The sequence below is a fragment of the Oncorhynchus mykiss genome, chromosome 19 (assembly GCF_013265735.2).
Source record: "Oncorhynchus mykiss isolate Arlee chromosome 19, USDA_OmykA_1.1, whole genome shotgun sequence".
Classification (NCBI taxonomy): Eukaryota; Metazoa; Chordata; class Actinopteri; order Salmoniformes; family Salmonidae; genus Oncorhynchus; species Oncorhynchus mykiss.
Window position 1 is genome coordinate 3,438,762 of NC_048583.1, and position 23,806 is coordinate 3,462,567.

At 45.4% G+C, this 23,806-nt stretch overlaps 3 protein-coding genes across 7 annotated transcripts in view; all 3 read left to right on the top strand.

Moving 5' to 3' along the window:
• LOC110534752 (zinc finger protein 236-like) overlaps positions 1-6,983 on the top strand; it is a 29,542-nt gene extending 22,559 nt beyond the window's left edge. The window contains exon 5 of the mRNA XM_036953960.1: positions 5,748-6,983. Within this exon, the coding sequence (XP_036809855.1) occupies positions 5,748-5,873 (126 nt within the window). The 3' untranslated portion in view covers positions 5,874-6,983. The remainder of the gene's footprint in view (positions 1-5,747) is intronic.
• LOC110497278 (zinc finger protein 829) overlaps positions 1-18,575 on the top strand; it is a 50,864-nt gene extending 32,289 nt beyond the window's left edge. The window contains exons 1-5 of one of the 3 annotated variants that reach the window (XM_036953949.1): positions 9,310-10,689; positions 12,256-12,392; positions 12,780-12,992; positions 16,723-16,795; positions 16,897-18,575. In XM_036953949.1, the coding sequence (XP_036809844.1) occupies positions 10,395-10,689; positions 12,256-12,392; positions 12,780-12,992; positions 16,723-16,795; positions 16,897-18,086 (1,908 nt within the window). In that variant the 5' untranslated portion in view covers positions 9,310-10,394 and the 3' untranslated portion in view covers positions 18,087-18,575. Of the gene's footprint in view, positions 1-9,309; positions 10,690-12,255; positions 12,393-12,776; positions 12,993-16,722; positions 16,796-16,896 lie in introns of those variants that run through there. The other 2 variants (XM_021573308.2, XM_036953948.1) reach the window with 2 other exon arrangements.
• An 85-nt stretch (positions 18,576-18,660) lies between these two features.
• Positions 18,661-23,806, top strand: LOC110497286. Of its 3 annotated transcripts, none has more exons than XM_036953963.1 (4): positions 18,661-18,700; positions 20,465-20,667; positions 22,300-22,465; positions 22,556-23,806. In XM_036953963.1, the coding sequence occupies exons 2-4, from the start codon at positions 20,524-20,526 to the stop codon at positions 23,071-23,073; spliced, it is 828 nt and encodes a 275-aa protein (XP_036809858.1). In that variant the 5' UTR covers positions 18,661-18,700; positions 20,465-20,523; the 3' UTR covers positions 23,074-23,806. The 3 variants fall into 3 exon arrangements, with proteins under 3 accessions (XP_036809858.1, XP_036809859.1, XP_036809857.1); XM_036953964.1 differs by having other exon boundaries at positions 18,698-18,785; XM_036953962.1 differs by lacking the exon at positions 18,661-18,700 and adding an exon at positions 19,598-19,699.

Genomic DNA, 23,806 nt, shown 5'->3' on the forward strand with positions numbered 1-23,806 from the left:
ATTTGCAAATTAATTAATTAAAAATCCTACAATGTGATTTTCTGGATTTTTTTTCTTCTCATTTTGTCTGTCATAGTTGAAGTGTACCTATGATGAAAATGACAGGCCTCTCTCATCTTTTTAAGTGGGAGAACTTGCACAATTGGTGGCTGACTAAATACTTTTTTGCCCCACTGTATGCTGAGCACTTGTTGGCTGCTTTCCCTTCACTCTGCAGTCCAGCTCATCCCAAACCATATTTATCGGGTTGAGGTCGGGTGATTGTGGGGGCCAGGTCATCTTATGCAGCACTCCATCACTCTCCATGATCAAATGGCCCTTACACAGCCTGGAGGTGTGTTGTGTCATTGTCCTGTTGAAAAACAAATGATAGTCCCACTAAGTGTTAGCCAGATGGGATGGCGTATCGCTGCAGAATGCTGTGGTAGCCATGCTCATTAAGTGTTCCTTTAATTCTAAATAAATCAGACCGTGTCACCAGTAAAGCACCATCACACCACCTCCTCCATGCTTCACGGTGGGAATCACACATGTGGAGATCATCACATTTGGACTCATCGGACCAAAGGACAGATTTCCACCGGTCTAATGTCCATTGCTCATGTTTCTCAGTCCAAGCAAGTCTCCTCTTCTTATTGGTGTCCTTTAGTAGTGGTTTCTTTGCAGTAATTTAACCATGAAGGACTGATTCAAGCAGTCTCCTCTGAACAGTTGATGTTGAGATGTGTCTGTTACTTGAATTCTGTGAAGCATTTATTTGGGCTGCAATTTCTGAGGCTGGTAACTCTAATGAACTTATCCTCTGCAGCAGAGGTAACTCCGGGTCTTCCTTTCCTGTGGCGTTCCTCTTGAGAGACAGTTTCATCATAGCGCTTGATGGTTTTTCCACTGCACTTGAAGAAACTTCTTGAAAGTTCTTGAGATTTTCCGAATTCACTTGCCTTCATCTGTAATGGACTGTTGTTTCTCTTTGCTTATTTGAGCTGTTCTTGCCATAATATGGACATTTTACCTAATAGGGCTATCTCCTGTATACCACCCCTACCTTGTCACTACACAAGTGATTGTCTCAAACGCATTAAGAAGGAAAGAAATTCCACCAAATAATTTAACAAAACACACCTGTTAATTGAAATGCATTCCAGGTGACTACCTCATGAAGCTGGTTGAAAGAATGTCAAGCATGTGCAAAGCTGTCATCAAGGCAAAGGGTGGCTACTTTGAAGGTGTCACGCCCTGACCATAGTTTACTTTGTATTTTCTATGTTTTGATTGGTCAGGGTGTGATCTGAGTGGGTATTCTATGTTTCATGTCTTGTTTGTCTATTTCCATGTTCAGCCTGATATGGTTCTCAGTCAGAGGCAGGTGTTCGTCATTGTCTCTGATTGGGAACCATATTTAGGTAGCCTGGGTTTCACTGTGTGTTTGTGGGTGTTTGTTCCTGTCCTTAGTGTCCTGATGTCATTGTTCTGTGTTAGGTTGCACAAGTATAGGCTGTTTCGGTTTTCGTTAAGTTTATTGTTTTGGTAGTGTTTGTGTTTAGTGTGTTACTTCATTAAACATGGATTGCAATAGACACGCCACATTTTGGTCCGACTCTCCTTCTCATAAAGAAAACCGTTACAGAATCACCCACCACCAACGGACCAAGCAGCGTGTCAACAGGCAGGAACAGCCCAAAGTGGAGTACAATATGGACTATACTTCTTGGGAGGAGATAGACAGGTGGGCGGTCGACCCAGGGAGAGTGCCGGAGCCCGCCTGGGATTCGATGGAGCAGTGCGCGGAAGGATATAGGAGAATGGAGTTTGCGAAGCAAGCAAGGCGGCGCGGACGGAGGCCCCATAGTCAGCCCCAAAAATTTCTTGGGGGGGGGCTCAGGGAGAGTGTGGCAGAGTCAGGAGCCAGACCTGAGACCAGAACCAGAGCCGGTGTTGGAGGTGAGCGAAACAGAGACTGTGAAGGAGTTAATGGCGAAATTGGAGGAGAGAGAAATGAGGGAGTTGCTGTGTTGGTGTTTTAAACATGGAATTCGCCCGACGGAGCGTGTCGGGGATTTGATGGCACCTGGGTCAGCGCTCCATACTCGTCCTGAGGTGCGTGTTAGTCGGCTGGTGAAGATGGTGCCAGTCTCACGTACCAGGCCTCCTGTGCACCTCCCTAGCCTTGCACGTCCTGTGCCAGCACCGCTCTCAAGATCTCCAGTGCGCCTGCACGGTCCGGTTTTTCCAGTACCACCTCCACACCCCAGCCCTCCGGTAGCAGCTCCCCGCACCAGGCTTCCTGTGCGTGTCCTCGGCCCAGTACCACCAGTGCCAGCACCACGCATCAGGCCTACAGTGCGCCTCGCCTGTCCAGCGCTGTCGGAGCCCTCCTCTCCAGCGCTGTCGGAGTCTCCCGCCTGTTTAGCGCTGTTAGAGCCTTCCTTCTCTACAGCGCTGCCGGAGTCTCCCGCCTGTTCAGAACTGCCAGTTAGCATAGAGCTGCCAGTTAGCATAGAGCTGCCAGTTAGCAAGGAGCTGTCAGTCTGCAAGGAGCTGCCAGTCTGCATAGAGCTGCCAGTCTGCAAGGAGCTGCCAGTCTGCAAGGAGCCGCCAGAGCTGCCTGTCTGCAGGATGCCGCCAAAGCTGCCAGTCTGCAAGGAGCCGCCAGAGCTGCCAGTCTGCAAGGAGCCGCCAGAGCTGCCAGTTAGCATGGAGCAGCCAGGGCCGCCAGTCAGTATGGAGCAGCCAGGGCCGCCAGTCAGCATGGAGCAGCCAGGGCCGCCAGTCAGCATGGAGCAGCCAGTCAGCATGGAGCAGCCAGTCAGCATGGAGCAGCCAGTCAGCATGGAGCAGCCAGAGCAGCCAGTCAGCATGGAGCAGCCAGAGCTGCCAGTCAGCATGGAGCAGCCAGTCAGCATGGAGCAGCCAGAGCTGCCAGTCAGCATGGAGCAGCCAGTCAGCATGGAGAAGCCAGAGCTGCCAGTCATCATGGAGCAGCCAGTCAGCATGGAGCAGCCAGAGCTGCCAGTCGACCAGACTCTCCCAGATCTGCCAGTCGACCAGACTCTTCCAGATCTGCCAGTCGACCAGACTCTTCCAGATCTGCCAGTCGACCAGACTCTTCCAGATCTGCCAGTCGACCAGACTCTTCCAGATCTGCCAGTCGACCAGACTCTTCCAGATCTGCCAGTCGACCAGACTCTTCCAGATCTGCCAGTCGACCAGACTCTTCCAGATCTGCCAGTCGACCAGACTCTTCCAGATCTGCCAGTCGACCAGACTCTTCCAGATCTGCCAGTCAGCCAGGATCTGCCAGTCAGCCAGGATCTGCCGAAACCACCAGCCAGCCTGGATCTGGTAGATTCTTCAACCTGCCTGAGCTTCCTCTCAGTGCTGAGCTTCTTCTCAGTGCTGAGCTTCCTCTCAGTGCTGAGCTACCCATCTGTCCCGAGTTACCTCTGTCCCGAGCTGTCCCTCTGTCCCATGTTATCATTGTGGTGGGTAACCTATTTAGGGACGTTTAGGAGGGGGATTAAAACTGTCATGGAGTGGGGTCCACGTCCAGCGCCAGAGCCGCCACCGCGGACAGATGCCCACCCAGACCCTCCCCTATAGGTTCAGGTTTTGCGGCCGGAGTCCGCACCTTGGGGGGGGGGTACTGTCACGCCCTGACCATAGTTTACTTTGTATTTTCTATGTTTTGATTGGTCAGGGTGTGATCTGAGTGGGTATTCTATGTTTCATGTCTTGTTTGTCTATTTCTATGTTCAGCCTGATATGGTTCTCAGTCAGAGGCAGGTGTTCGTCATTGTCTCTGATTGGGAACCATATTTAGGTAGCCTGGGTTTCACTGTGTGTTTGTGGGTGTTTGTTCCTGTCCTTAGTGTCCTGATGTCATTGTTCTGTGTTAGGTTGCACAAGTATAGGCTGTTTCGGTTTTCGTTAAGTTTATTGTTTTGGTAGTGTTTGTGTTTAGTGTGTTACTTCATTAAACATGGATTGCAATAGACACGCCGCATTTTGGTCCGACTCTCCTTCGTATGAAGACGAAACTCGTTACAGAAGGATCTCAAATATAAAATATATTTTGATTTGTTTAACACTTTTTTAGTTTCCACATGACTCCATAGGTGTTATTTCATAGTTTTGATGTCTTCACTATTTTTTTACAATGTAGAAAATAGAACAAATAAAGAAAAACTCTGTAATTTAGTTTTTATTTATTTAACTAGGCAAGTCAGTTAAGAACAAATTCTTATTTACATTGACGGCCTACCCCTAACCCAGACGACGCTGGGCTAATTGTGCGCCGCCCTATGGGACTCCCAATCACGTCCGGTTGTGATACAGCCTGGAATCAAACCCGGGTCTGTAATGATGCGTCTAGCACTGAGATGCAGTGCCTTAGACCGCTGCACCACTCAGGATTCCCCATCGGGAATGAGTAGGTGTGTCCAAACTTTTGACTGGTACTGTATGTAAATAAGTTATTTCTGTTTTATTTGTATACATTTGTGAAAATGTCTCTCTGTCATTCTGGAGTTGTGTGTGTAGATTGACGAGAAAAAGAGCTTGTCATCCGTTTTAGAGTAAGGCTGTAACGAAACAAAATGTGGAAAAAGCGAAGGGAAGACTTTCCCAATCCACTGTATGTCTTCAGGATGTTATCCCAGGTCTCTTGTGTTTTATAATACACCACGTGGTTCATATTCTACATTATCTGCATACACTTCAACCTTCTCTTCTTGCCCAGCGACCCCCTCCCAGGCAACCGATCATATGTTAGCCAAAAAAATGACATCTTGAATGATAATGGCTAGGAGAAATAGTAAACTTTTTATTTTATTTTTATTAATAGTTTTTGTAGATTCAGTATTTTGACATACCCACATTTATAATTTGAGGAAGTTGAAACTCTAACATGGCCTACTGGCTAGAAAGTTAACTCCAAACACATTTTCGCTAAGTGCAGCTGTTCAGCTGATTTAAACAAAAGCCATATGTTGACAGAAATGTATGTTCAAGTAAAGAACTTACTAGCAGTCAGTGGCACTTGCCACGCTGGTAGCCTATTCACAGGTGCTTTTTCAAAGCCTATGTCAGACACGCCAGTGTAATTGGCTCCAGTGAGTGTAATTTACCCAATATTAGGAAATGTGTTGACATCTTTAGAAATAAAATATCTCTTCTAATTCAAAATGTGTTTATTCTGTTTTTGCTAATGATATTCATAAACATTGTAAATACACTTTTCTCCACTTTTTACATGTATATATAATTATATATTTATTTTTTTGCAGACCCCCCTGCAGTTTTTGTTGATCAATTCCTATAATATAATCAATAAATAATATTCTCACATTGATCCTAAATATACTGAAGGAAAAAAAAGGCAACATGTAAAGTATTGGTCCCATGTTTCATGAACTGAAATAAAAGATCCCAGAAATGTTCCATTTGCACAAAAAGCCTCTCTCTCAAATGTTGTGTACAAATGTTTACATCCCTGTTGATGAGCGTTTCTCTTTTGCCAAGATAATCCATCTATCTGACAGGTGTGACATATCAAGAAGCTGATTATACAGCATGATCATTACACAATAGATTTTTTTGTCGATGGCAATTTGAATGCACAGAGATACCGTGACGAGATCCTGAGACCCACCTCCATCACCTCGTCTTTCAGCATGATAATGCACGGCCCCATGTCACAAGGATCTGTATACAATTCCTGACAGCTGAAAATGTCTGTTCTTCCGTAGCCTGCATACTTGCAAGCATGTTTGGGATGGATCGACATGTACGACAGCGTGTTCCTGTTCCCTCCAATATCCAGCAACTTGAAGAGGAGTGGGACAACATTCCACAGGCCACAATCAACAGCCTGATCAACTCTATGTGAATGAAATGTCACACCAGATACTGACTGGTTTTCTGATCCACGCCTCTACATATTTTTTAAGGTACAGTGTCTGTAACCAACAGATGCATATCCATAGATTAGGGCCAAATGAATTGTTTTTAATTGAATGATTTCCTTAAATGAACTGTAACTCAATTGTTGCATGTTGCGTTTTACTTTTGTTCAGTGTATACTGTGTATTCAAATCAAATTGTATTTTTCACATGCGCCGAATACAACAGTTGTAGACTTTACCGTGAAATACGATCCCTTTCCCAACGATACAGTTAAAAAGTAAGAAAAGTTTACCAAATAAAAATTGTAAATTGTAACTCAATAAAATGACAATAACGAGTTTATATACAAGGAGAACCTTGTAAAGGATGGGTTGTTGCAGCAGACGACCACACCAGGTTCCACTCCTATCAACTAAAAACAAGCAGAAGCGGCTCCATGGCCATGGCCCCATCATGCCTGGTGTCAACGGCACAGGCTGGTCGTGTAAGGGTGTGGGGAATATTTTCCAGGCACATGTTAGGTCCCTTAATAGCAATTGAGCAACGTTTTCATGTCCCAAAGAATTTAGGATGTTCTGGTGGCAAAGGGGGTCCGACCTGGTACTAGTTGGCCACTGAGTGTATATTGACACTATATATGTAACTGACAAAATAATAGAAACTCTGAGGGATACATTAGGGAGTGAGGGATACAAAGTGTATTGAAAGCAGGTGCTTCCACACAGGTGTGATTCCTAAGTCATTGAAGCAATTAAAATCCCATCATGCTTAGGGGTCATGCATAAAAATGCTGGGAATGCCATTATTTTGGCTACCATTGGTCAGCGAATGGTTTGATGAGCATGAAAACGATGTAACCCATATGCTATGGCCCTCTCAGTTACCAGATCTCAACCCAATTGAACATTTACTTTTTACTCTTAGCAGATGCTCTTATCCAGAGTGACTTAATAAATGACTATCTGAACTAAAAGACTAGTGCCCCATAGTACTAATTTTGTCATCATGACGTGCTTTGAGAGGCTAGTTAAGGATCATATCACCTCCACCTTACCTGACACCCTAGACCCACCTCAATTTGCATACCGCCCCAATAGATCCACAGACAATGCAATCGCCAAAGTCATCGCACTGCACACTACCCTATCCGGACAAGAGGAATACCTATGTAAGAATGTTCTTCATTGACTAGTTCAGCCTTCAACACCATAGTACCCTCCAAGCTCATCATTAAGTGCGAGGCCCTGGGCCTGAACACCCTTCCCTGTGCAACTGGGACCTGGACTTCCTGAGGTAGGAAACAACACCTCCACTACGCTGATCCTCAACACAGAGGCCCCACAAGGGTGTGTGCACAGCCCCCTCCTGTACTCCCTGTTCACCCATGACTGCGTGGCCACGCACACATCGAAAGTCAATCTTCAAATTTGCAGACGACACAACAGTAGTAGGCCTGATTACCAACAATGACGAGACACCCTACAGGAAGGAGGTGAGGGCCCTGGTGGAGTGGTGCCAGGAAAATAACCTCCTACTCAACGTCAACAAAACATGGACTTCAGGAGACAGCAGAGGGAGCACGCCCCTATCCACATCGACGGGACCGTAGTGGAGGAGGTGAAAAGTTCCTCGGAGTACACATCACTGACATCTGAAATAGTCCACTTACACAGACAGTGTAGTGAAGAAGACACAACAGCGCCTCTTAAACCTCAGGAGGCTGAAGAAATTTGGCTTGGCACCTGGAACCCTCAAACTTTGACAGATGCACAATAGAAAGCATCCTGTCGGGCTGTATCACCGCCTGGTACTGCATCGCCCGCAGCCGCAGGGCTTTCCAGAGGGTGGTGCGGTCTGCCCAATGCATCACTAGGGGCACACAGCCTGCCCTCCAGGACACCTACAGCACCTGATGTCACAGAAAGACCAAAAATATCATCAATATCAATCACCCGAGGCATAGCCTGTTCACCCCGCTATCATCCAGAAGGAGAAGTCAGTACAGGTGCATCAAAGCTGGGAACGAGAGACTGAAAAACAGCTTCTATCTCAAGTCCATCAGATTGTTAAATAGTCATCACTAGCCGACTACCACCCGGTTACTCAACCCTGCACCTTAGAGGCTACATGTACATAGATATGGAATCACTGGTCACTTTATTAAAGTGACTAGTGTTCCATTATTAATGTTTACATACTGCATATGTATATACTGTATTCTACTGTATTTTAGTCAATGCCACTCCAACATTGCTCGCCCTAATATTCCTTAATTCCATTATTTTACTTTTAGATTTGTGTGTATTGTTATGTGTGAATTGTTAGATACTACTGCACTGTTGGAGCTAGGAACACAAGCATTTCACTACACCCACAATAACATCTGCTAAATATGTGTATGTGACCAATAAAATTTGATTTTATTTACAGTTAGTGCATTCATCTTAAGATAGCTAGGTCGGACAACCACATATCACAGACAAGTAAAATGTTTTAGCGATCAGCAAAGTCAGAGCTAGTAGGAGGGGAAAAAGTGAAGAGCGAGTGTTAGTTCACGAAAGACAATTATGGGAGATTCTGGAGCTTTTTCCACCACCAACAACAGCACCAAATGATGGAATTTCTCGAGGAAGAAATGTCGCATCCCTCCAGTAGAGTTCCAGACACTTGTAGAATCTATGTCGAGGTGCATTGAAGCTGTTCTGGCAGCTTGTGGTGGCCAACACCCTATTAAGAAACGTTGGTGTTTCCTTTATTTTGACAGTTACCTGTATATTCTCACATTGCGTCCAAATTAAATCAGGGAGTTGGAAGGAAAGGACATGTTCCTATTAAAAGTACAGGGAATTACCGCAGACCAATATTAGTTTTACATGTTTTGAGGACAGAGAAGCTTCAGATTTTCTTTGTCCATGAGTTGAGTCAGTAAAGGAGCAACTTCCTTCAATCCATTTGATCAATAATGTAGCCTCGTCACTTTTATCCCTACCCACAAGTAGATACTATAAAGTATTACCTCAACAACCTCGAACCCAGGAACATTGAATCGGTACTGGTACTCCTTGTATATAGCCTCGTTATTGTTTTAATTGTGTTACTATTTACTTTTTTATTTAGCAAATATTTATATTTTTAACTGTACTGTTGGGAATGGGCTCTTGAGTAAGCATTTCACCGTAAGGTCTATCTATACCTGTTGTATATTTGGAACATGTAACCAATACAATTTGATTTGATTTAGTAATAGCTGAGTTATAATACACCTGTATTTGTTTGGAGAGTTTTGTAGAGCTCATGCCCGTCGACTTAATTCCTCCCTCCTCTTTTCAGGCCAAGTGTCCCCCTGACGCTCAAAACACAGAGTGAGGGAGAACTGTAGGATCCAGGTCCAAATTGCTATATTTCAATGTCCAACCGAAACCGCTTTTTCATCCCCAAGGGTTACTCTCTAACAGGTTCCCTAAAGAGGGAAGCAAGCCCCCTTCCTGAATTTCAACAGGCTCCACTTCTTCATCGAAATGTATAGAAAAGCAGCTGCAACAGCTGACATCAGCCAAGAGGCAGCTCCGGTGCAGCCACTGCTTCAAGGGCTCCTCCCACAGCCGCCAGCTGAAGATGCATGAGAGGGTGCACACCGGAGAGAAACCATTTCACTGTGTCTACTGTGGGAAGTCCTTCACCCAGTCCGGCAACATGAAGAAGCACCACCTCGTCCACACTGGCGGAAGGCCACATGACGTTGGGCTGCCTTGAGTGTTCCAGGGTGAAGTTTCCCCAAGGCACGAATCTAGGATATTCTTCCTCTCTCCCAATCCTAACCTTCAGGTTGTGGAAAATAAAATAATAACTGACCTAAGATCAGCATCTAGGGGCAAATTCACACATCTCCACTTGGTGTAATGATAGGCACGTGGTGTGAAAAAACTCCTGGCCCTGGTCGTAAGGAAAAAAGCTCCACACTTCTGGGGTTTTCAAATAAAAACTTGGTCCATGTGTTAACAGTGTGGAAGTTTTCCACATTGAACACTACCCTCTGTGTGTAGTGGTTGAGTTTTCAGTTCAACTGGCTTGATACTTGGTCCAGAGTGGACTGTTAATGTATATTATTAAAGGTGAAGATTTTAAACATCCTCATGAATTTGTATTGGTGCAGTGATGATCCAAAGTACAGTAATACATTTAAAAAATCATGAAAATTCATGAAATGTTTACACGAAATAGCATGTTTCTTTCGTAGGTACAACATTGTTGTAGCACTCCTGTACGGTAGGTGGCGGTGTTAAACTTTAAATTATACAGCCCAGCATATGATTACATTACTGTGACGAGGAAAATAAAGCTAGCTACAATCAAAAGCTATCTGTCGATGTTTAGCTTCTGGTATGATTGTATTTGTTTTACTAGATTGCTAGATACCTATATATCGTCATAATATAGCAAACACAAAGACTGTTTTCATATTGAAAAGGGGCCAAAAGCGTCGGGGGACAATGTCGGGTTCCGTGGTCGAGTTCCAGGCGCAGATAGCCTCAATCATGGAGGTGCTAGCCAACGCGGCTGTAGCCGAAATCTGCAAAGTTGTTGACGATGGCTATGCCGTTGTACATCTGGAGATGTCCCAAAGCCACAAGGAGAACGAATTTCTCCGGAGGAATATGAAATTGATGGAACTTCAGATCGCTAGGTTTCGGGCTGAGAGAAAGTTTTCAGAGGGGTCCGTCCACAATCGCTTCCATGGAATACGCCTCCTAAACAGACACAACCATCGAGAGACTGCAACGACAGGTTGGTGATGATGATGCATTTGACACTGTGCACATAGACTAAATTACATGAATCTTCAATTGATCCCATCCATCAATTGTGTTTTACAAAGTTTAAAGCAAACATAATACATCCATGATTTATGTTATGTCAAAACATTTAGGGCCCAGCATGCTTACTTTGTGCTGTCAACACAGCTAGGATCCCTCTAGCTCTATATACACATTACACACGTCATGAACGTATTATGCTTGCCATGTTCTTTGTAAAAAGATAATTGATGGATGGGGGCATATAGAAAGTGATCATAATTTATTAAACTGTCATATACTCTATATATATATATATATATATATATATAAGGTATGTGGACACTTCTTCAAATTATTGGATTCGGCAATTTCAGCCACACCGTTGCTGACAGGTGTATAAAATCGAGCACACAGCCATGCAATCTCCATAGACAAACATTGGTAGTAGAATGGTGGTACTGAAGAGTTTGGTGACTTTCAATGTGGCACCTCCATAGGATACCACCTTGGCAACAAGTCAATTTGTCAAATTTCTGCACTGCTAGAGCTGCACCGGTCAACTGTAGGTGCTGTTATTGTGAAGTGGAAACGTGTAGGAGTAACAACGGCTCAGCCGTGAAGTGGTAGGCCACACAAGAACGGGTCAAAGAACGGGAACACCTAGTGCTGAAGCGCATAAAAAATTGTCTGTTCTCGGTTGCAACACTCACTGCTGAGTTCCAAACTGCCTCTGGACAATACATCAGCACAAAACTGTTCGTCGGGAGCTTCATGAAATGGGTTTACATGGCCCGAGCAGCTGCACACAAGCCTAAGATCACCATGTGCAATACCAAGCATCGGCTGGAGTGGTGTTAAGCTCGTTGCCATTAGACTCTGAAGCAGAGGAAACGCATTCTCTGGAGTGATGAAACACTCTTCACCCTCTAGCAGTCCCACGGGCGAATCTGGGTTTGGCGGATGCCAGGAGAACGCTACCTGCCCCAATGCATAGGGCCAACTGTAAAGTTTGGTGGAGGAGGATTAATTGTCTGGGACTGGTTTTGGCGAGGCCCCTTAGTCACAGTGAAGGGAAATCTTAACACTACACCATACAATTATGTTCTAGACAATTCTGTGCTTCCAACTTTCTGGCAAAAGTTTGGGGAAGGCCCTTTCCTGTATCAGCATGACAATTCCCCCATGCACAAAGCGAAGTCCATACAGAAATGGTTTGTTGAGATCTGTGTGGAAGAACTTGACTGGCCTGCACAGAGCCCTGACCTCAACCCCATCGAACACCTTTGGGATGAATTGGAACGCCGACTGCGAGCCAGTCCTAATCGCCCAACTTCAGTTCCCGACTTAAAGCAAGTCCCCGCAGCAATGTTCCAACATCCAGTGGAAAGCTTCCCCAGAAGAGTGGAGAATGTTATAGCAGCAAAGGGGGTATCAACTCCATATTAATGCACATGATTTTTGAATGAGAGTTTTGACGAGCAGGTGTCCACATTCTTTTGGCCATGTAGTGTAGTTCTAATTATTATTATTTTTTAACCTCCCTTATTATTTCCAGGACCTACTTGGCAAAGCAGAAACAGACTTTCCAACAAGAGTTTTGGGAACAGCAGTATACCAAGAGACAGACAGCCCATAGACGTGGACCAAGAGGATGTCTCTCCATCAAAGCATATGGATGCCACAAGTGATGAGGTAAGTTCCAATTTTAACAGACGATTTTAGACTGTCACAGACTTATGTCTGTTTTAGTCTCGGACACCAGACACTTCCTTCCGCCTGGGGATGAGGTTATGTCTGTATAGACGTGTATGTCAGCACATTATAACCAGAGATGTTTGCAGTTAGTAAAGTAATACTCTCTATACTTTCAATGCATTTTTGCACAAACGGTTTGTAAACGCTCACCCAGAATACAGACGGTCGAGTTTACCCTCCACTACACCACTGATTAGAACACAATAACAACAAGACAATTACTATGAATTTCACTAAATCCCATGTCATGCCCATATCTCCATTCAGTAGATAGTGTATGCTCTGTCTCACTCACTCATCTCTCCCACTTAACCCCATCAGCAGTCAGCAGAGACAGAGGAAGGGGAACCAGACCTGCTGATCATCAAGGTGGAGGGAGAAGCAGATGACCAGGACTCTAGATTCAGCCACCCAGCTAGAACAGTGGAGGGCAGCAGAGAACTAACCACCCAACCGGCTGCAGCCACCACAGAAGACCCCGCCTTCCAGTCCAGTGGCCCCAGAGGCAACAACAACTTCAACAACACCGCTTTGGAGGTCAGTGGATCTGACCTCATCTTCCTCCAATCAGAAACAGGGAATGTGAACCAGGGACCACAACAGTTTACAGGACTTGAACCCAGAGCAGAGGGGCAGAGTCTGGACACTAAGTGTGACATGAACAGGGACCTCAATCTCCTAAGAGATTCTTTAAACCAGGTGTGGAGAGAGGTAGTAGCGACTGATGGTGGCGCCTCTGCTGCTCACACTAAAGTAATGGACCTAGGGAGTGGCTCAAGTGGGCCTAGAAACACAGACTAGCTCAGACATAGAAATGAGAAGTGTAGGGTTAGAAAACCACAGGTTTTCCCCCAAGTCATTCCATTCCTCATCAGAACATGTGATAGTGATTGACTCTGTATCCAGTGGCCAGCAGGTAAATATAGATTTTGAGTGGGGTCAGGTGGGTACAGCTACTGCACCACAGGTTAATGGGACTGGAAATAAGCAGGGAGTGGGAGTGTTTAACAGAAACGCACCAATGATTCACACCGAATCAATGAGAGACAACATGACGCAATTCGGTCCTCAGAGATAAATACAGGCATGCATCTTGACACAGGAAATGTAGGTGAGGCCAACAAAGCTAGTTGGTGTTTGTTGACAAGCCTCCATAGACACTCTGAAATACCAGGATGAGGAGCTCAACAACCAGTTCATACCTCACTTCCTGTTGGTATTTTAGACCAAGCACGACAATTTCATCTCACTTGATTAATCTCACCACACACAGTAGACTATGCACCGTAGAACAACCGTACAGTTTCCCGAACTGCCATGAGAGCGGCTTGCGGCAGCACGCTGTTGTCCACACCAGGACCACACCAGGAAGCGGGGGTTCGCCTGCACCTTGTGTGAGAAGAGCTTTGTGTGCGCCAGGCAGCTACAAATGCAGCTGAACGTCCACACTGGGGAGAAGCCCTTCAGTTGTGCACATTGCGGACGCAGGTTCTCCCACTCCAGCAATCTGAAAAGACATCAGAAGCTTCATCATTGAGAACTGACACAGAAGCAAGAGATTCCTATTGAAAAAAGCTGTTATAGCAATATCATGAGTCATATGTTTGCCTTAGTCTATCTATTGCATGTTAAAAAAATGTTTTATCATTTGTTACATTTTAGTAATTTAGCAGACGGTCTTATCCAGAGCGACTTACAGGAGCAATTAGGCTTAAGTGCCTTGTTCAAGGGCACGTCGGCAGATTTTTCACCTAGTCGGCTCTTACAGAGCGCTACAAATTTGCAAAACTTATGACATGTTACGAATTACGATTTGTGTTGGCTAACGTTAGCGAGGTGATAGCTGGGTTAAGGTTATGAGTTAGTTTAAAGGGTTATGGTTAGGGGAAGGGTTAGCTAAAATGCAAAGTAGCTAAAGTTGTCCATAATGAGTTTTGAACACTCAACCTTTCGGTTGCTAGACTTTTGCGTTGTTCACCCACCCATCCGCGCCAACCAACCACACTCCTTTCATTTTTGCCTTAAGTAACCTTCTTTCTTATGTAACTATACTAAACGTAACATATATTCATTTGAGGGTCACAGATTTAGATGTACTATGTTACATCTAGTCTATGAGACAAGGCTGGTTTATCACTCACATTCACTTTTAAGGTTGATAGTGGTTGTTTTCTCATAAGAATACTGCGTGCCTCACAACGTTATAGCAAATCCTGCATTTGTACTGTGAGAGTGAAAAACTGTCCTTTTGTACCAATTTGTTCATTAAATCCTATAATTCCCTCAATAAATAATATTTTTCAAATAATTATGGTGCTTCTTATTTATTTTATATTTTTACCCACTTTTTCTACCCAATTTTGTGATATCCAATTGCGATCCAATTGCGATCTTGTCTCATCGCTGCAACTCCCTAACGGGCTCGGGAGAGGCGAAAGTCGAGTCATGCGTCCTCCCAAACCAATGTGTCTGAGGAAACACCGAAGTCAGCCTGCAGGCGCCGGGCCCGCCACAAGGAGTCGCTAGAGCGCAATGAGCCAAGTAAAGCCCCCCAGCCAGACCCTCCCCTAACTCGGGCAACGCTAGGCCAATTGTGCCCCGCCCTGTGACTCCCGGACACGGCCGGTTATGACACAGCCTGGGATCGATCCCGGGTCTTTAGTGATGCCTCAAGCACTGTGAAGCAGTGCCTTAGACCGCTGTGTCACTCAGGAGGCCCCTCATGGTGCTTCTTGACCGTAAATACCGTTTATTAGGTACACCCATCTAGTACTAGGTCGGACCCCCCTGTAGCCACGAAGGGATGCACCTGGTCAGCAAAAATGTTCAGATACGCTGTGGTGTTCAAACGTTGCTCAATTGGTATATTCCTGTGCCAGGAAAACATTTCACCACCTCCACCAGCCTGTACCGTTGACACCAGGCAAGATGGGGCCATTGACTCATGCTTCTTGTGCAAAATCCTGACTGCCATCAGCATGACGCAACAGGAACCAGGATTTGTCGGACCAGTGCTAGCCAACGTGGCTGTAGCCGAAATCTGCAAAGATGTTCACGATGGCTATGCTGTTGTACCACTCCTCAATTGTCCAGTGTTGGTGATCGCGTGCTCACTGGAGCCGCTTCTGCTTGTTTTTAGGTGATTAGGGCTTCAATAGCCCGTCCGTGACAAGGACCGACGAGTTGTGCGTTCCCGAGATGCCGTTCTGCACACCACTGTTGTTCCTCGCCGTTATTTGTCTGTCTGTGGCCCGCCTGTTAGCTTGCATTATTCTAGCCATTCTCCTTCGACCTCTCTCATCAACAAGTAGTTTTCGTCCACTGGACTGCCGCTGAGCGGATGTTTTGTTTGTCGCACCATTCACGGTAAATCCTAGAGACACGGTTGTGCGTGAAAGTCCCTGGAGGCCGGACGTTTCTGGGATACTGGAACCGCGCACCCGGCACTGACAATCAGACCATGCTCAAAGTTTCTTAGGTCGCTTGTTTTACCCATTCTAGCGTTCAATCAAACAGTAACTGAATGCTTTGATGCCTGTTTGCCTGCTTTATATAGCATGCCAGGGCCACCAGACTCACTGTCTGTAGGAGCGAACCATTTTTGTGAAGGGGGTGGTGTACCTATTAAACTCACATTGACCCTAAATATATATTCTCACGTTGACCCTAAATATATATTCTCACATTGACCCTAAATATATATTCTCACATTGACCCTAAATATATTAACTTAAGGGGGCTGAATAATTTTGCACGCCCAATTTTTTAGTTTTTGATTTGTTAAAAAAGTTTGAAATATCCAATAAATGTCGTTCCACTTCATGATTGTGTCCCACTTGTTGTTGATTCTTCACAAAAAAATACAGTTTTATATCTTTATGTTTGAAGCCTGAAATGTGGCAAAAGGTCGCAAAGTTCAAGGGGGCCGAATACTTTCGCAAGGCACTGTATGTATTCTCACATTGACCCTACATAGTGTATTCTCACATTGCTTACGAATGAAATCAGTCAGTTGGCAGCAAATTATGTTTTCCTTTCAAAAGTACAGGAAATTATTGCAGTCCCAATTTTAGTTTCAAATGTTTTGAGGACAGAGAAGCTTCAGATTTTCTGTGTCCATGAGTTGAATCAGTAAATTAACATCTTAATTCAAGCCTTCAGATCAATATTATAGCCTAGTAATATCTGAGTTATAATAGACCTGCATTTGTTTGAGAGCTTTGTAGAGCTCATGTCTGTCTACTTAATTCCTCCCTCCTCTTTTCAGGACAAATCTACTGTGGAAGGGGAGAGAGACCTCCAGCCATGGAAGAAAGAAGAGGGTCTGAGGGAGATGCCAGGTAATGATTTATGGATTGCTGTAATGAAAAATGACACTGATTGACAACCTCATTGTTTTATTTGACTGCATATGACCATCATGCTTTTGTTGTCTCTTCAGGCACTGATAGTGGCCACAGAATGACAGACCCAAACACACCGACCTCTCTAGACACGGACCAAACAGAGCTCACTGAGCAGCTCAGAACCAAACACAGCATAGTGACTGTCAACAGATCAGACACTGTTTTCAAGTCAGACCCAGAGCCTGAGAGCCTGAGCCAGGTGCTCCAACTCACAGGTCCAGGACCTGTTGCTAAACAGCAGCGCAGCCTAAACCGCGAGAGACCAACCGATCTGCCTGTAAACTCCCGTAAGCGAAGAGGCAGTGATATAGCGAATGATCGGCCGTCTTGTTCTAGTTATGCTGCCGAGACAGTCTCAGGAAGCCCCTCGCCTCTCAAAAAGGTGAACCCCATTCCCCCACTTCCTCAGATGGTGAGGGGTGAACACGAGAATTCCCCGGGCAGTTCAGAGGTCAAGTCTGAGGTCATAGTTATTGACCCCCTCCATGTTGACGATGGGGAAGATGGGGATGGCACGCCCTCGTCGTGGAGACAAGGTGACATCATGGAACCCAGGCGTCATCAAGGAGGACATAGTGAAGCAGATGCCATGCTTCTCGGAGGACATTCGAGTAACGCTTATCATCATCATCATCATCCTCACCCAGGTGTCCAGCCAGCAGCGAGACAGAACTCATCTGACAATCACTTCTACACCATCGGCTTGGACGGCGCATTCAACAACCGCCTCGGCACCTTTCAGGACCCCGCAACCACCGCCTCTGCTCCATTGGACGAGGGAACCGGGGAGCTGCAGTACCCCACCTGGGTGGATTTTCCTGGGAGCGCCCCCGACACCCACCTGGGCGACGTGACTGGGACTCATCAGGACAGAGCGGAGAGGGAGAAGTCCTACAGGTGCACCTTCTGTGGGAGGGAGTACCCTCACCTGTGCCAGCTCAAGATGCACCAGAGGGTTCACACGGGGGAGAAACCGTACGAGTGCGCCCTGTGTGGGAAGCAGTTCAGCCAGCTGTGCGGCCTGAAGCGGCACCAGAGAGTACACACAGGGGAGAAACCTTTCAGATGCGCTCAATGCGGGAAACAGTTCTCTCATTCCAGCAACCTGAAAGTGCATCAGAGTGTCCATACAGGGGAAAAACGTTTCCACTGCACCCAGTGTGGAAAAAACTTCTCCTTTCTGAGCAATCTGATAAGACACCAGGCAGTTCACGCAAGGAAATGATAGGTTGTATTGATTTGTTGTGTTGATTTAGGATTGTGTTTTCTGAATTGATTGGAAATTGAATGAGGTGTGTGATTGCTCTGGCTAAATGCTGCAACTCTGAATTTTTTGACTTGATAGTTATACACGTGTTCAACCAGTTAGCAAGTGGAGGATTTCCAACTTTCCCAGTTCCGACAAGCACCTACACGCGGCATTAAAGGTTGTTACCTGTTCTTTGTATTCACTATTATTTTGTATTCTGGAGCAATTTGTCAAACTTTTTTTTTTTTAAAGAATGACTCAATGTTTGCTGCAGATTGTTATATTGGTTCAACATACAGTAAGTATCATGTCTATAAAGTTAAACTTTTTATTATACAACTTCCTACAGTATTTGTGTAGTTGAAAATAATCAGGCCAGAATAAGATTGTCACAAGGAACATGCTTGTGTTAAAGTTAACGTTTTTTGTGATGTTTTGAGAAATAAACCAACTCATGGGAAATGAGATGAACATATTTTGTCTTTGAGAATAACGCATAAAGCTTTATCATCAGACGGTAAACTGTGACCTCAGTGTTTACGCCCTCTCCGGAAGTAGATGGTTTAACCCCGGAAAAGGGTATTGCGCGGGTAAGTTTGTTTGCTAGCTAGCCTGCTTAGTAAGGTTGGCTTCATAGCAATCACAGAAAAATAAAGTGGTGACAGCTGCATAGAAGTACGGTATTTGACAAGAGTTAAAGGGTATATTGGGAGGTGGTGTCCCGTCCCCCCAGGCCGTTTGCATGGTGTACTGTACTACCCGATAGGATCATGTAGTGGAATGGTAACGTTAGTGGGTTTTTAATGAGTGTAGGTGACAGCTGCAGAGAAATACCTTGGTGTACGAGAGGAGAGGGGGGTGATTTTAATGAAATAGGTGTAGGGTTAGTTGGTGGATTTATTTATTTTAGGAACAGGAATAATGAGAATTTAATGTAGGTAGGAAATGACTGGCCTCACTTTAGTACAGCAGCGGTGTATGTACATTTAAATTGCATGCGATAGGCCAAATTATTTGTCACATGCGCCGAATACAACGTGTAGACCTTACCGCGAAATGCTTACTTAACATTACAAGCCCTTGACCAACAATGATGTTTTTTTTAAGTAAGGAGGGGGGAGCAATAACGAGGCAATATACCAGGGGTACCGAGTCAATGTGCTGTGGTACAGGTTAGCCTTGGTAATATGTACTGTACCAGTCAAGTTTGGACACACCTACTCATTCAAGGGTATCTCTTTATTTTCTGCATTGTAGAATAATAGTGAAGACATCAAAACTAGGAAATAACACAAATGGAATCATGTAGTAACCAAAAAAGTGTTAAACATTTAAAAATAAATGTTATATTTGAGGTTCTTCAAAGTAGGGTGGCCCTTTGTCTTGATGACAGCTTTGATCACTCAACCAGCTTCATGGAGTAGTCACCTGGAATGCATTTAATTTAACAGGTGTGCTTCGTTAAATGTTCATTTGTGGAATGTCTTTACTTCTTAAATGTGTTTGAGCCAATCAGGTCTGTTGTGACAAGGTAGGGGTGGTATACAGAAGATAGCCCGATTTGATAAAACACGAAGTCCCATATTATGGTAAGAACAGCTCAAATAAGTAACGATAGTCCATCTTTACTTTAAGACACGCAAGTTAGTCAATCTGGAAAATTTTAACTCATAAAAAAGGTGCCATAGATTTGAACTAACCTGCTCTTGGCGATACTAAAATATAATTTCAATTCAAGCGTAGACAATATGGGGCGGCAGGGTAGCCTAGTGGTTAGAGCGTTGGCCTAGTAACCGAAAGGTCCCCGAGCTGACAAGGTACAAATCTGTCGTTCTGCCCCTGAACAGGCAGTTAACCCACTGGGCCGTCATTGAAAATAAGAATTTGGTCTTAACTGACTTGCCTAGTTAAATAAAGGTAAAATAAATATGCAGTAATGTATTGGGCCTACTGCACAAACCTGTTTTTATTTTTTTAAATCTGAGAGGAAGAGCTCGGCTGGCATTTTGACCAGCCTGTATGGGTGGGTGCTTGGCCCACACTCAATCTTGGGTTAGGGTTAACTATCACCTAGCCCTTTTGACTCCAATATGGCTTGTGTAAATGAGAGCCCAGGTAAACACTACACATTGGGGGTGAATGAAGGAGTCAGTTGTCCCCAATAAATGTGGGATCCAATGTAAATCCCTTTAAGTACAGATCATCATTAGCTGTAACACTATGCAGTCAATGTTATGGCAACTCTTTTTTTTCTAGTAAGTTAGATATTATGGAATATGGGCCTTCGTAGCTAGGGTACTAAAGGTACTGTGATTCACAGTACCCAAATCTTAACTGGTATGTTACCCCACCAGGTTTGAGAAAGACCCCTGTTGATGAACAGCAGGATGAAGACGAGGCCAGCGGTGCTGATATGGAAGATGATCCCATGGACCACGATGATCTCACAGGTCATGATGATTACACTCCACCACTGTTACCGATGTCATCGCAAGGACCATCACAGCCTGTTAAACCAAAGACCACATCCTCTCTGGTTAAGCTTACGGAAGATGAGGTCAGTGGAGCTTGTGATCATATACTGGGGGCCTAATAAGAGACTATATGAATTATACTCACATTTCATAGCAAATTATACGTTTCAACGACATGTACGGACAATACCAAGGTAAACAATGCAACTTCTTAATGTTAATACAAATAAGAAGCATAATTTAACGTTTCATATCTAGATAGCTAACTTGTACTAAGAGTTGGCTGGCTGGCTAACGTGAGTTGGCTGGCTGGCTAACGTGAGTTGGCTGGCTGGCTAACGTGAGTTGGCTGGGCTGGCTAACGTGAGTTGGCTGGGCCGGCTAACGTGAGTTGGCTGGGCCGGCTAACGTGAGTTGGCTGGGCCGGCTAACGTGAGTTGGCTGGGCCGGCTAACGTGAGTTGGCTGGGCCGGCTAACGTGAGTTGGCTGGGCCGGCTAACGTGAGTTGGCTGGGCCGGCTAACGTGAGTTGGCTGGGCCGGCTAACGTGAGTTGGCTGGGCCGGCTAACGTGAGTTGGCTGGGCCGGCTAACGTGAGTTGGCTGGGCCGGCTAACGTGAGTTGGCTGGGCCGGCTAACGTGAGTTGGCTGGGCCGGCTAACGTGAGTTGGCTGGGCCGGCTAACGTGAGTTGGCTGGGCCGGCTAACGTGAGTTGGCTGGGCCGGCTAACGTGAGTTGGCTGGGCCGGCTAACGTGAGTTGGCTGGGCCGGCTAACGTGAGTTGGCTGGGCCGGCTAACGTGAGTTGGCTGGGCCGGCTAACGTGAGTTGGCTGGGCCGGCTAACGTGAGTTGGCTGGGCCGGCTAACGTGAGTTGGCTGGGCCGGCTAACGTGAGTTGGCTGGGCCGGCTAACGTGAGTTGGCTGGGCCGGCTAACGTGAGTTGGCTGGGCCGGCTAACGTGAGTTGGCTGGGCCGGCTAACGTGAGTTGGCTGGGCCGGCTAACGTGAGTTGGCTGGGCCGGCTAACGTGAGTTGGCTGGGCCGGCTAACGTGAGTTGGCTGGGCCGGCTAACGTGAGTTGGCTGGGCCGGCTAACGTGAGTTGGCTGGGCCGGCTAACGTGAGTTGGCTGGGCCGGCTAACGTGAGTTGGCTGGGCCGGCTAACGTGAGTTGGCTGGGCCGGCTAACGTGAGTTGGCTGGGCCGGCTAACGTGAGTTGGCTGGGCCGGCTAACGTGAGTTGGCTGGGCCGGCTAACGTGAGTTGGCTGGGCCGGCTAACGTGAGTTGGCTGGGCCGGCTAACGTGAGTTGGCTGGGCCGGCTAACGTGAGTTGGCTGGGCCGGCTAACGTGAGTTGGCTGGGCCGGCTAACGTGAGTTGGCTGGGCCGGCTAACGTGAGTTGGCTGGCTGGTGGCTTTGCTTGCATATGTTTGGGACATTGAATATATGTGAACATTCCATGATATTTGCTATCCACAGTGTGTTGCGTTGGAGCCAGTAATGTGTTATTGTCCGTGGTTGTTTGTGTGTGATGTCAGATATATGTATTTTGTATATTAATACGCCTTACCCCTAATCCTTAATATAATCCTATCCTTTCTGCATACACTTTAATTGATGCTCCAATAAATATGGCACCATAGAACTCTGTTAAGCCCCACAATTAGCCGATCTCGTTATTTTTTTACTGACCTGAAGTTATTTGTTACAGGTGCACCATTCGATTGTTCCTGTCAATTCTCTACTATCACTCACAAGATGCACAACCTGCTGCAAATTGTTCCACTGTCCACTTTGTCTCAGCTTTAAACCAACCAAACGCTCAGGATTACAGCGCCATGTTGATGTGCACCTGAAAAATGCAGTGTCCTTCAAAGGTGTGCGGATGTTTTAACCATGTAGTCTGGTAGATTGTATTATCGTTCTTGTCAAGATGTGCTTTACTCATTTCCGTCTCATTTTTCTAGATAAAAAGATTTGTAAATGCAATTTGGACTGTAGGACAGATGGCCATTATCACTGCCCCCAGTGTGAGAGAACTATCATCAGGAGGGATGCCATGACAAGTCATCTGCTGTTGTGTCAAGGGGCTTCAGCTCCTGTTTCATCAGCTGCACTGCCCTCTACGCATGCTGTACTGCCCACGCCTGCTGTAAACCAGCGTATTAAAATCACCACCCATATCCAACTGCCTCATAGTCCAGCCTATAGGACTCTGACGACTATGTGTGATCACTGTGGCTTTGTGCTCCTGAGAAAGAACTTGAAGCAGCACCTGCTGAGGAAACACCCGGAGATAGCCACTCCATTGGAGGGAGCACAATCAGATCCTGTGTCTGTGGCACAACAACACGGCACCATGAAACATGCTGAAGGGACCAGGCGGAGACGGAGACTGACCGCCACCTGCACCATATGTGGGCGTCCGGTGACCATGAAGAACATGCGAGCACACATGAACAGAAAACACCCTGATTCCTGGTAGATGCCTGCTTTGCAAACAGAGGCATTCTAGCCTGATCCCAGATCTGTTTGTGCTTTTGCCTTTTGTCATTGAGAAGCAAAACAATTTGGCCAAGAAAAAGAGTATAAGGAGTAGAATGTTAGCAAAACAGGTTCTGGATTTCAGGATATAGGCTTCATGCATCAACTACTTAATTGATGGCTGAATTCTATTATATATTGTTTTATAACAAATCTTGTACATTCATGTTGTATATATTTTTTACCATACAAATGGAGAAAATTGCATTTGTTAATCTGACCCTTCAGTTTATTGGGTTACGGTTATGACCTGGCTGCCAGTTCCATTTCCAAGGCCTGAGTGCTGGTCTTGCAAACAAGCACAACAAACAATTGGGGAGGAAAACTATAAACATTTTGTTATTTTGAACATTTCTTGCAGTCTCCATAACTTGTTAAAGTTGACTATTGTACAAAGTATGTTGAAAAGCTGGGGAATCATGCTCCACTCACTCACACCAAACAATGGTGGTTCAAATCTAGGCTGTTATAATCAAGTTATTTAGCTTAGAATGTTATAGCTGTAGAAAGGTACATAGCAGCTCATAAGATCAAGAGGATGAGAATGTTTGAAAGTTTGTTCAGGCAGTTTGTCTTATTTTTGTTTAGTGGGAGAGAGAAAAAACGCCACTTATGCTGTTGGGAAATTTTGTATTAATATTTTGAGTATCAAATAAATTCAACAAAATATGTAA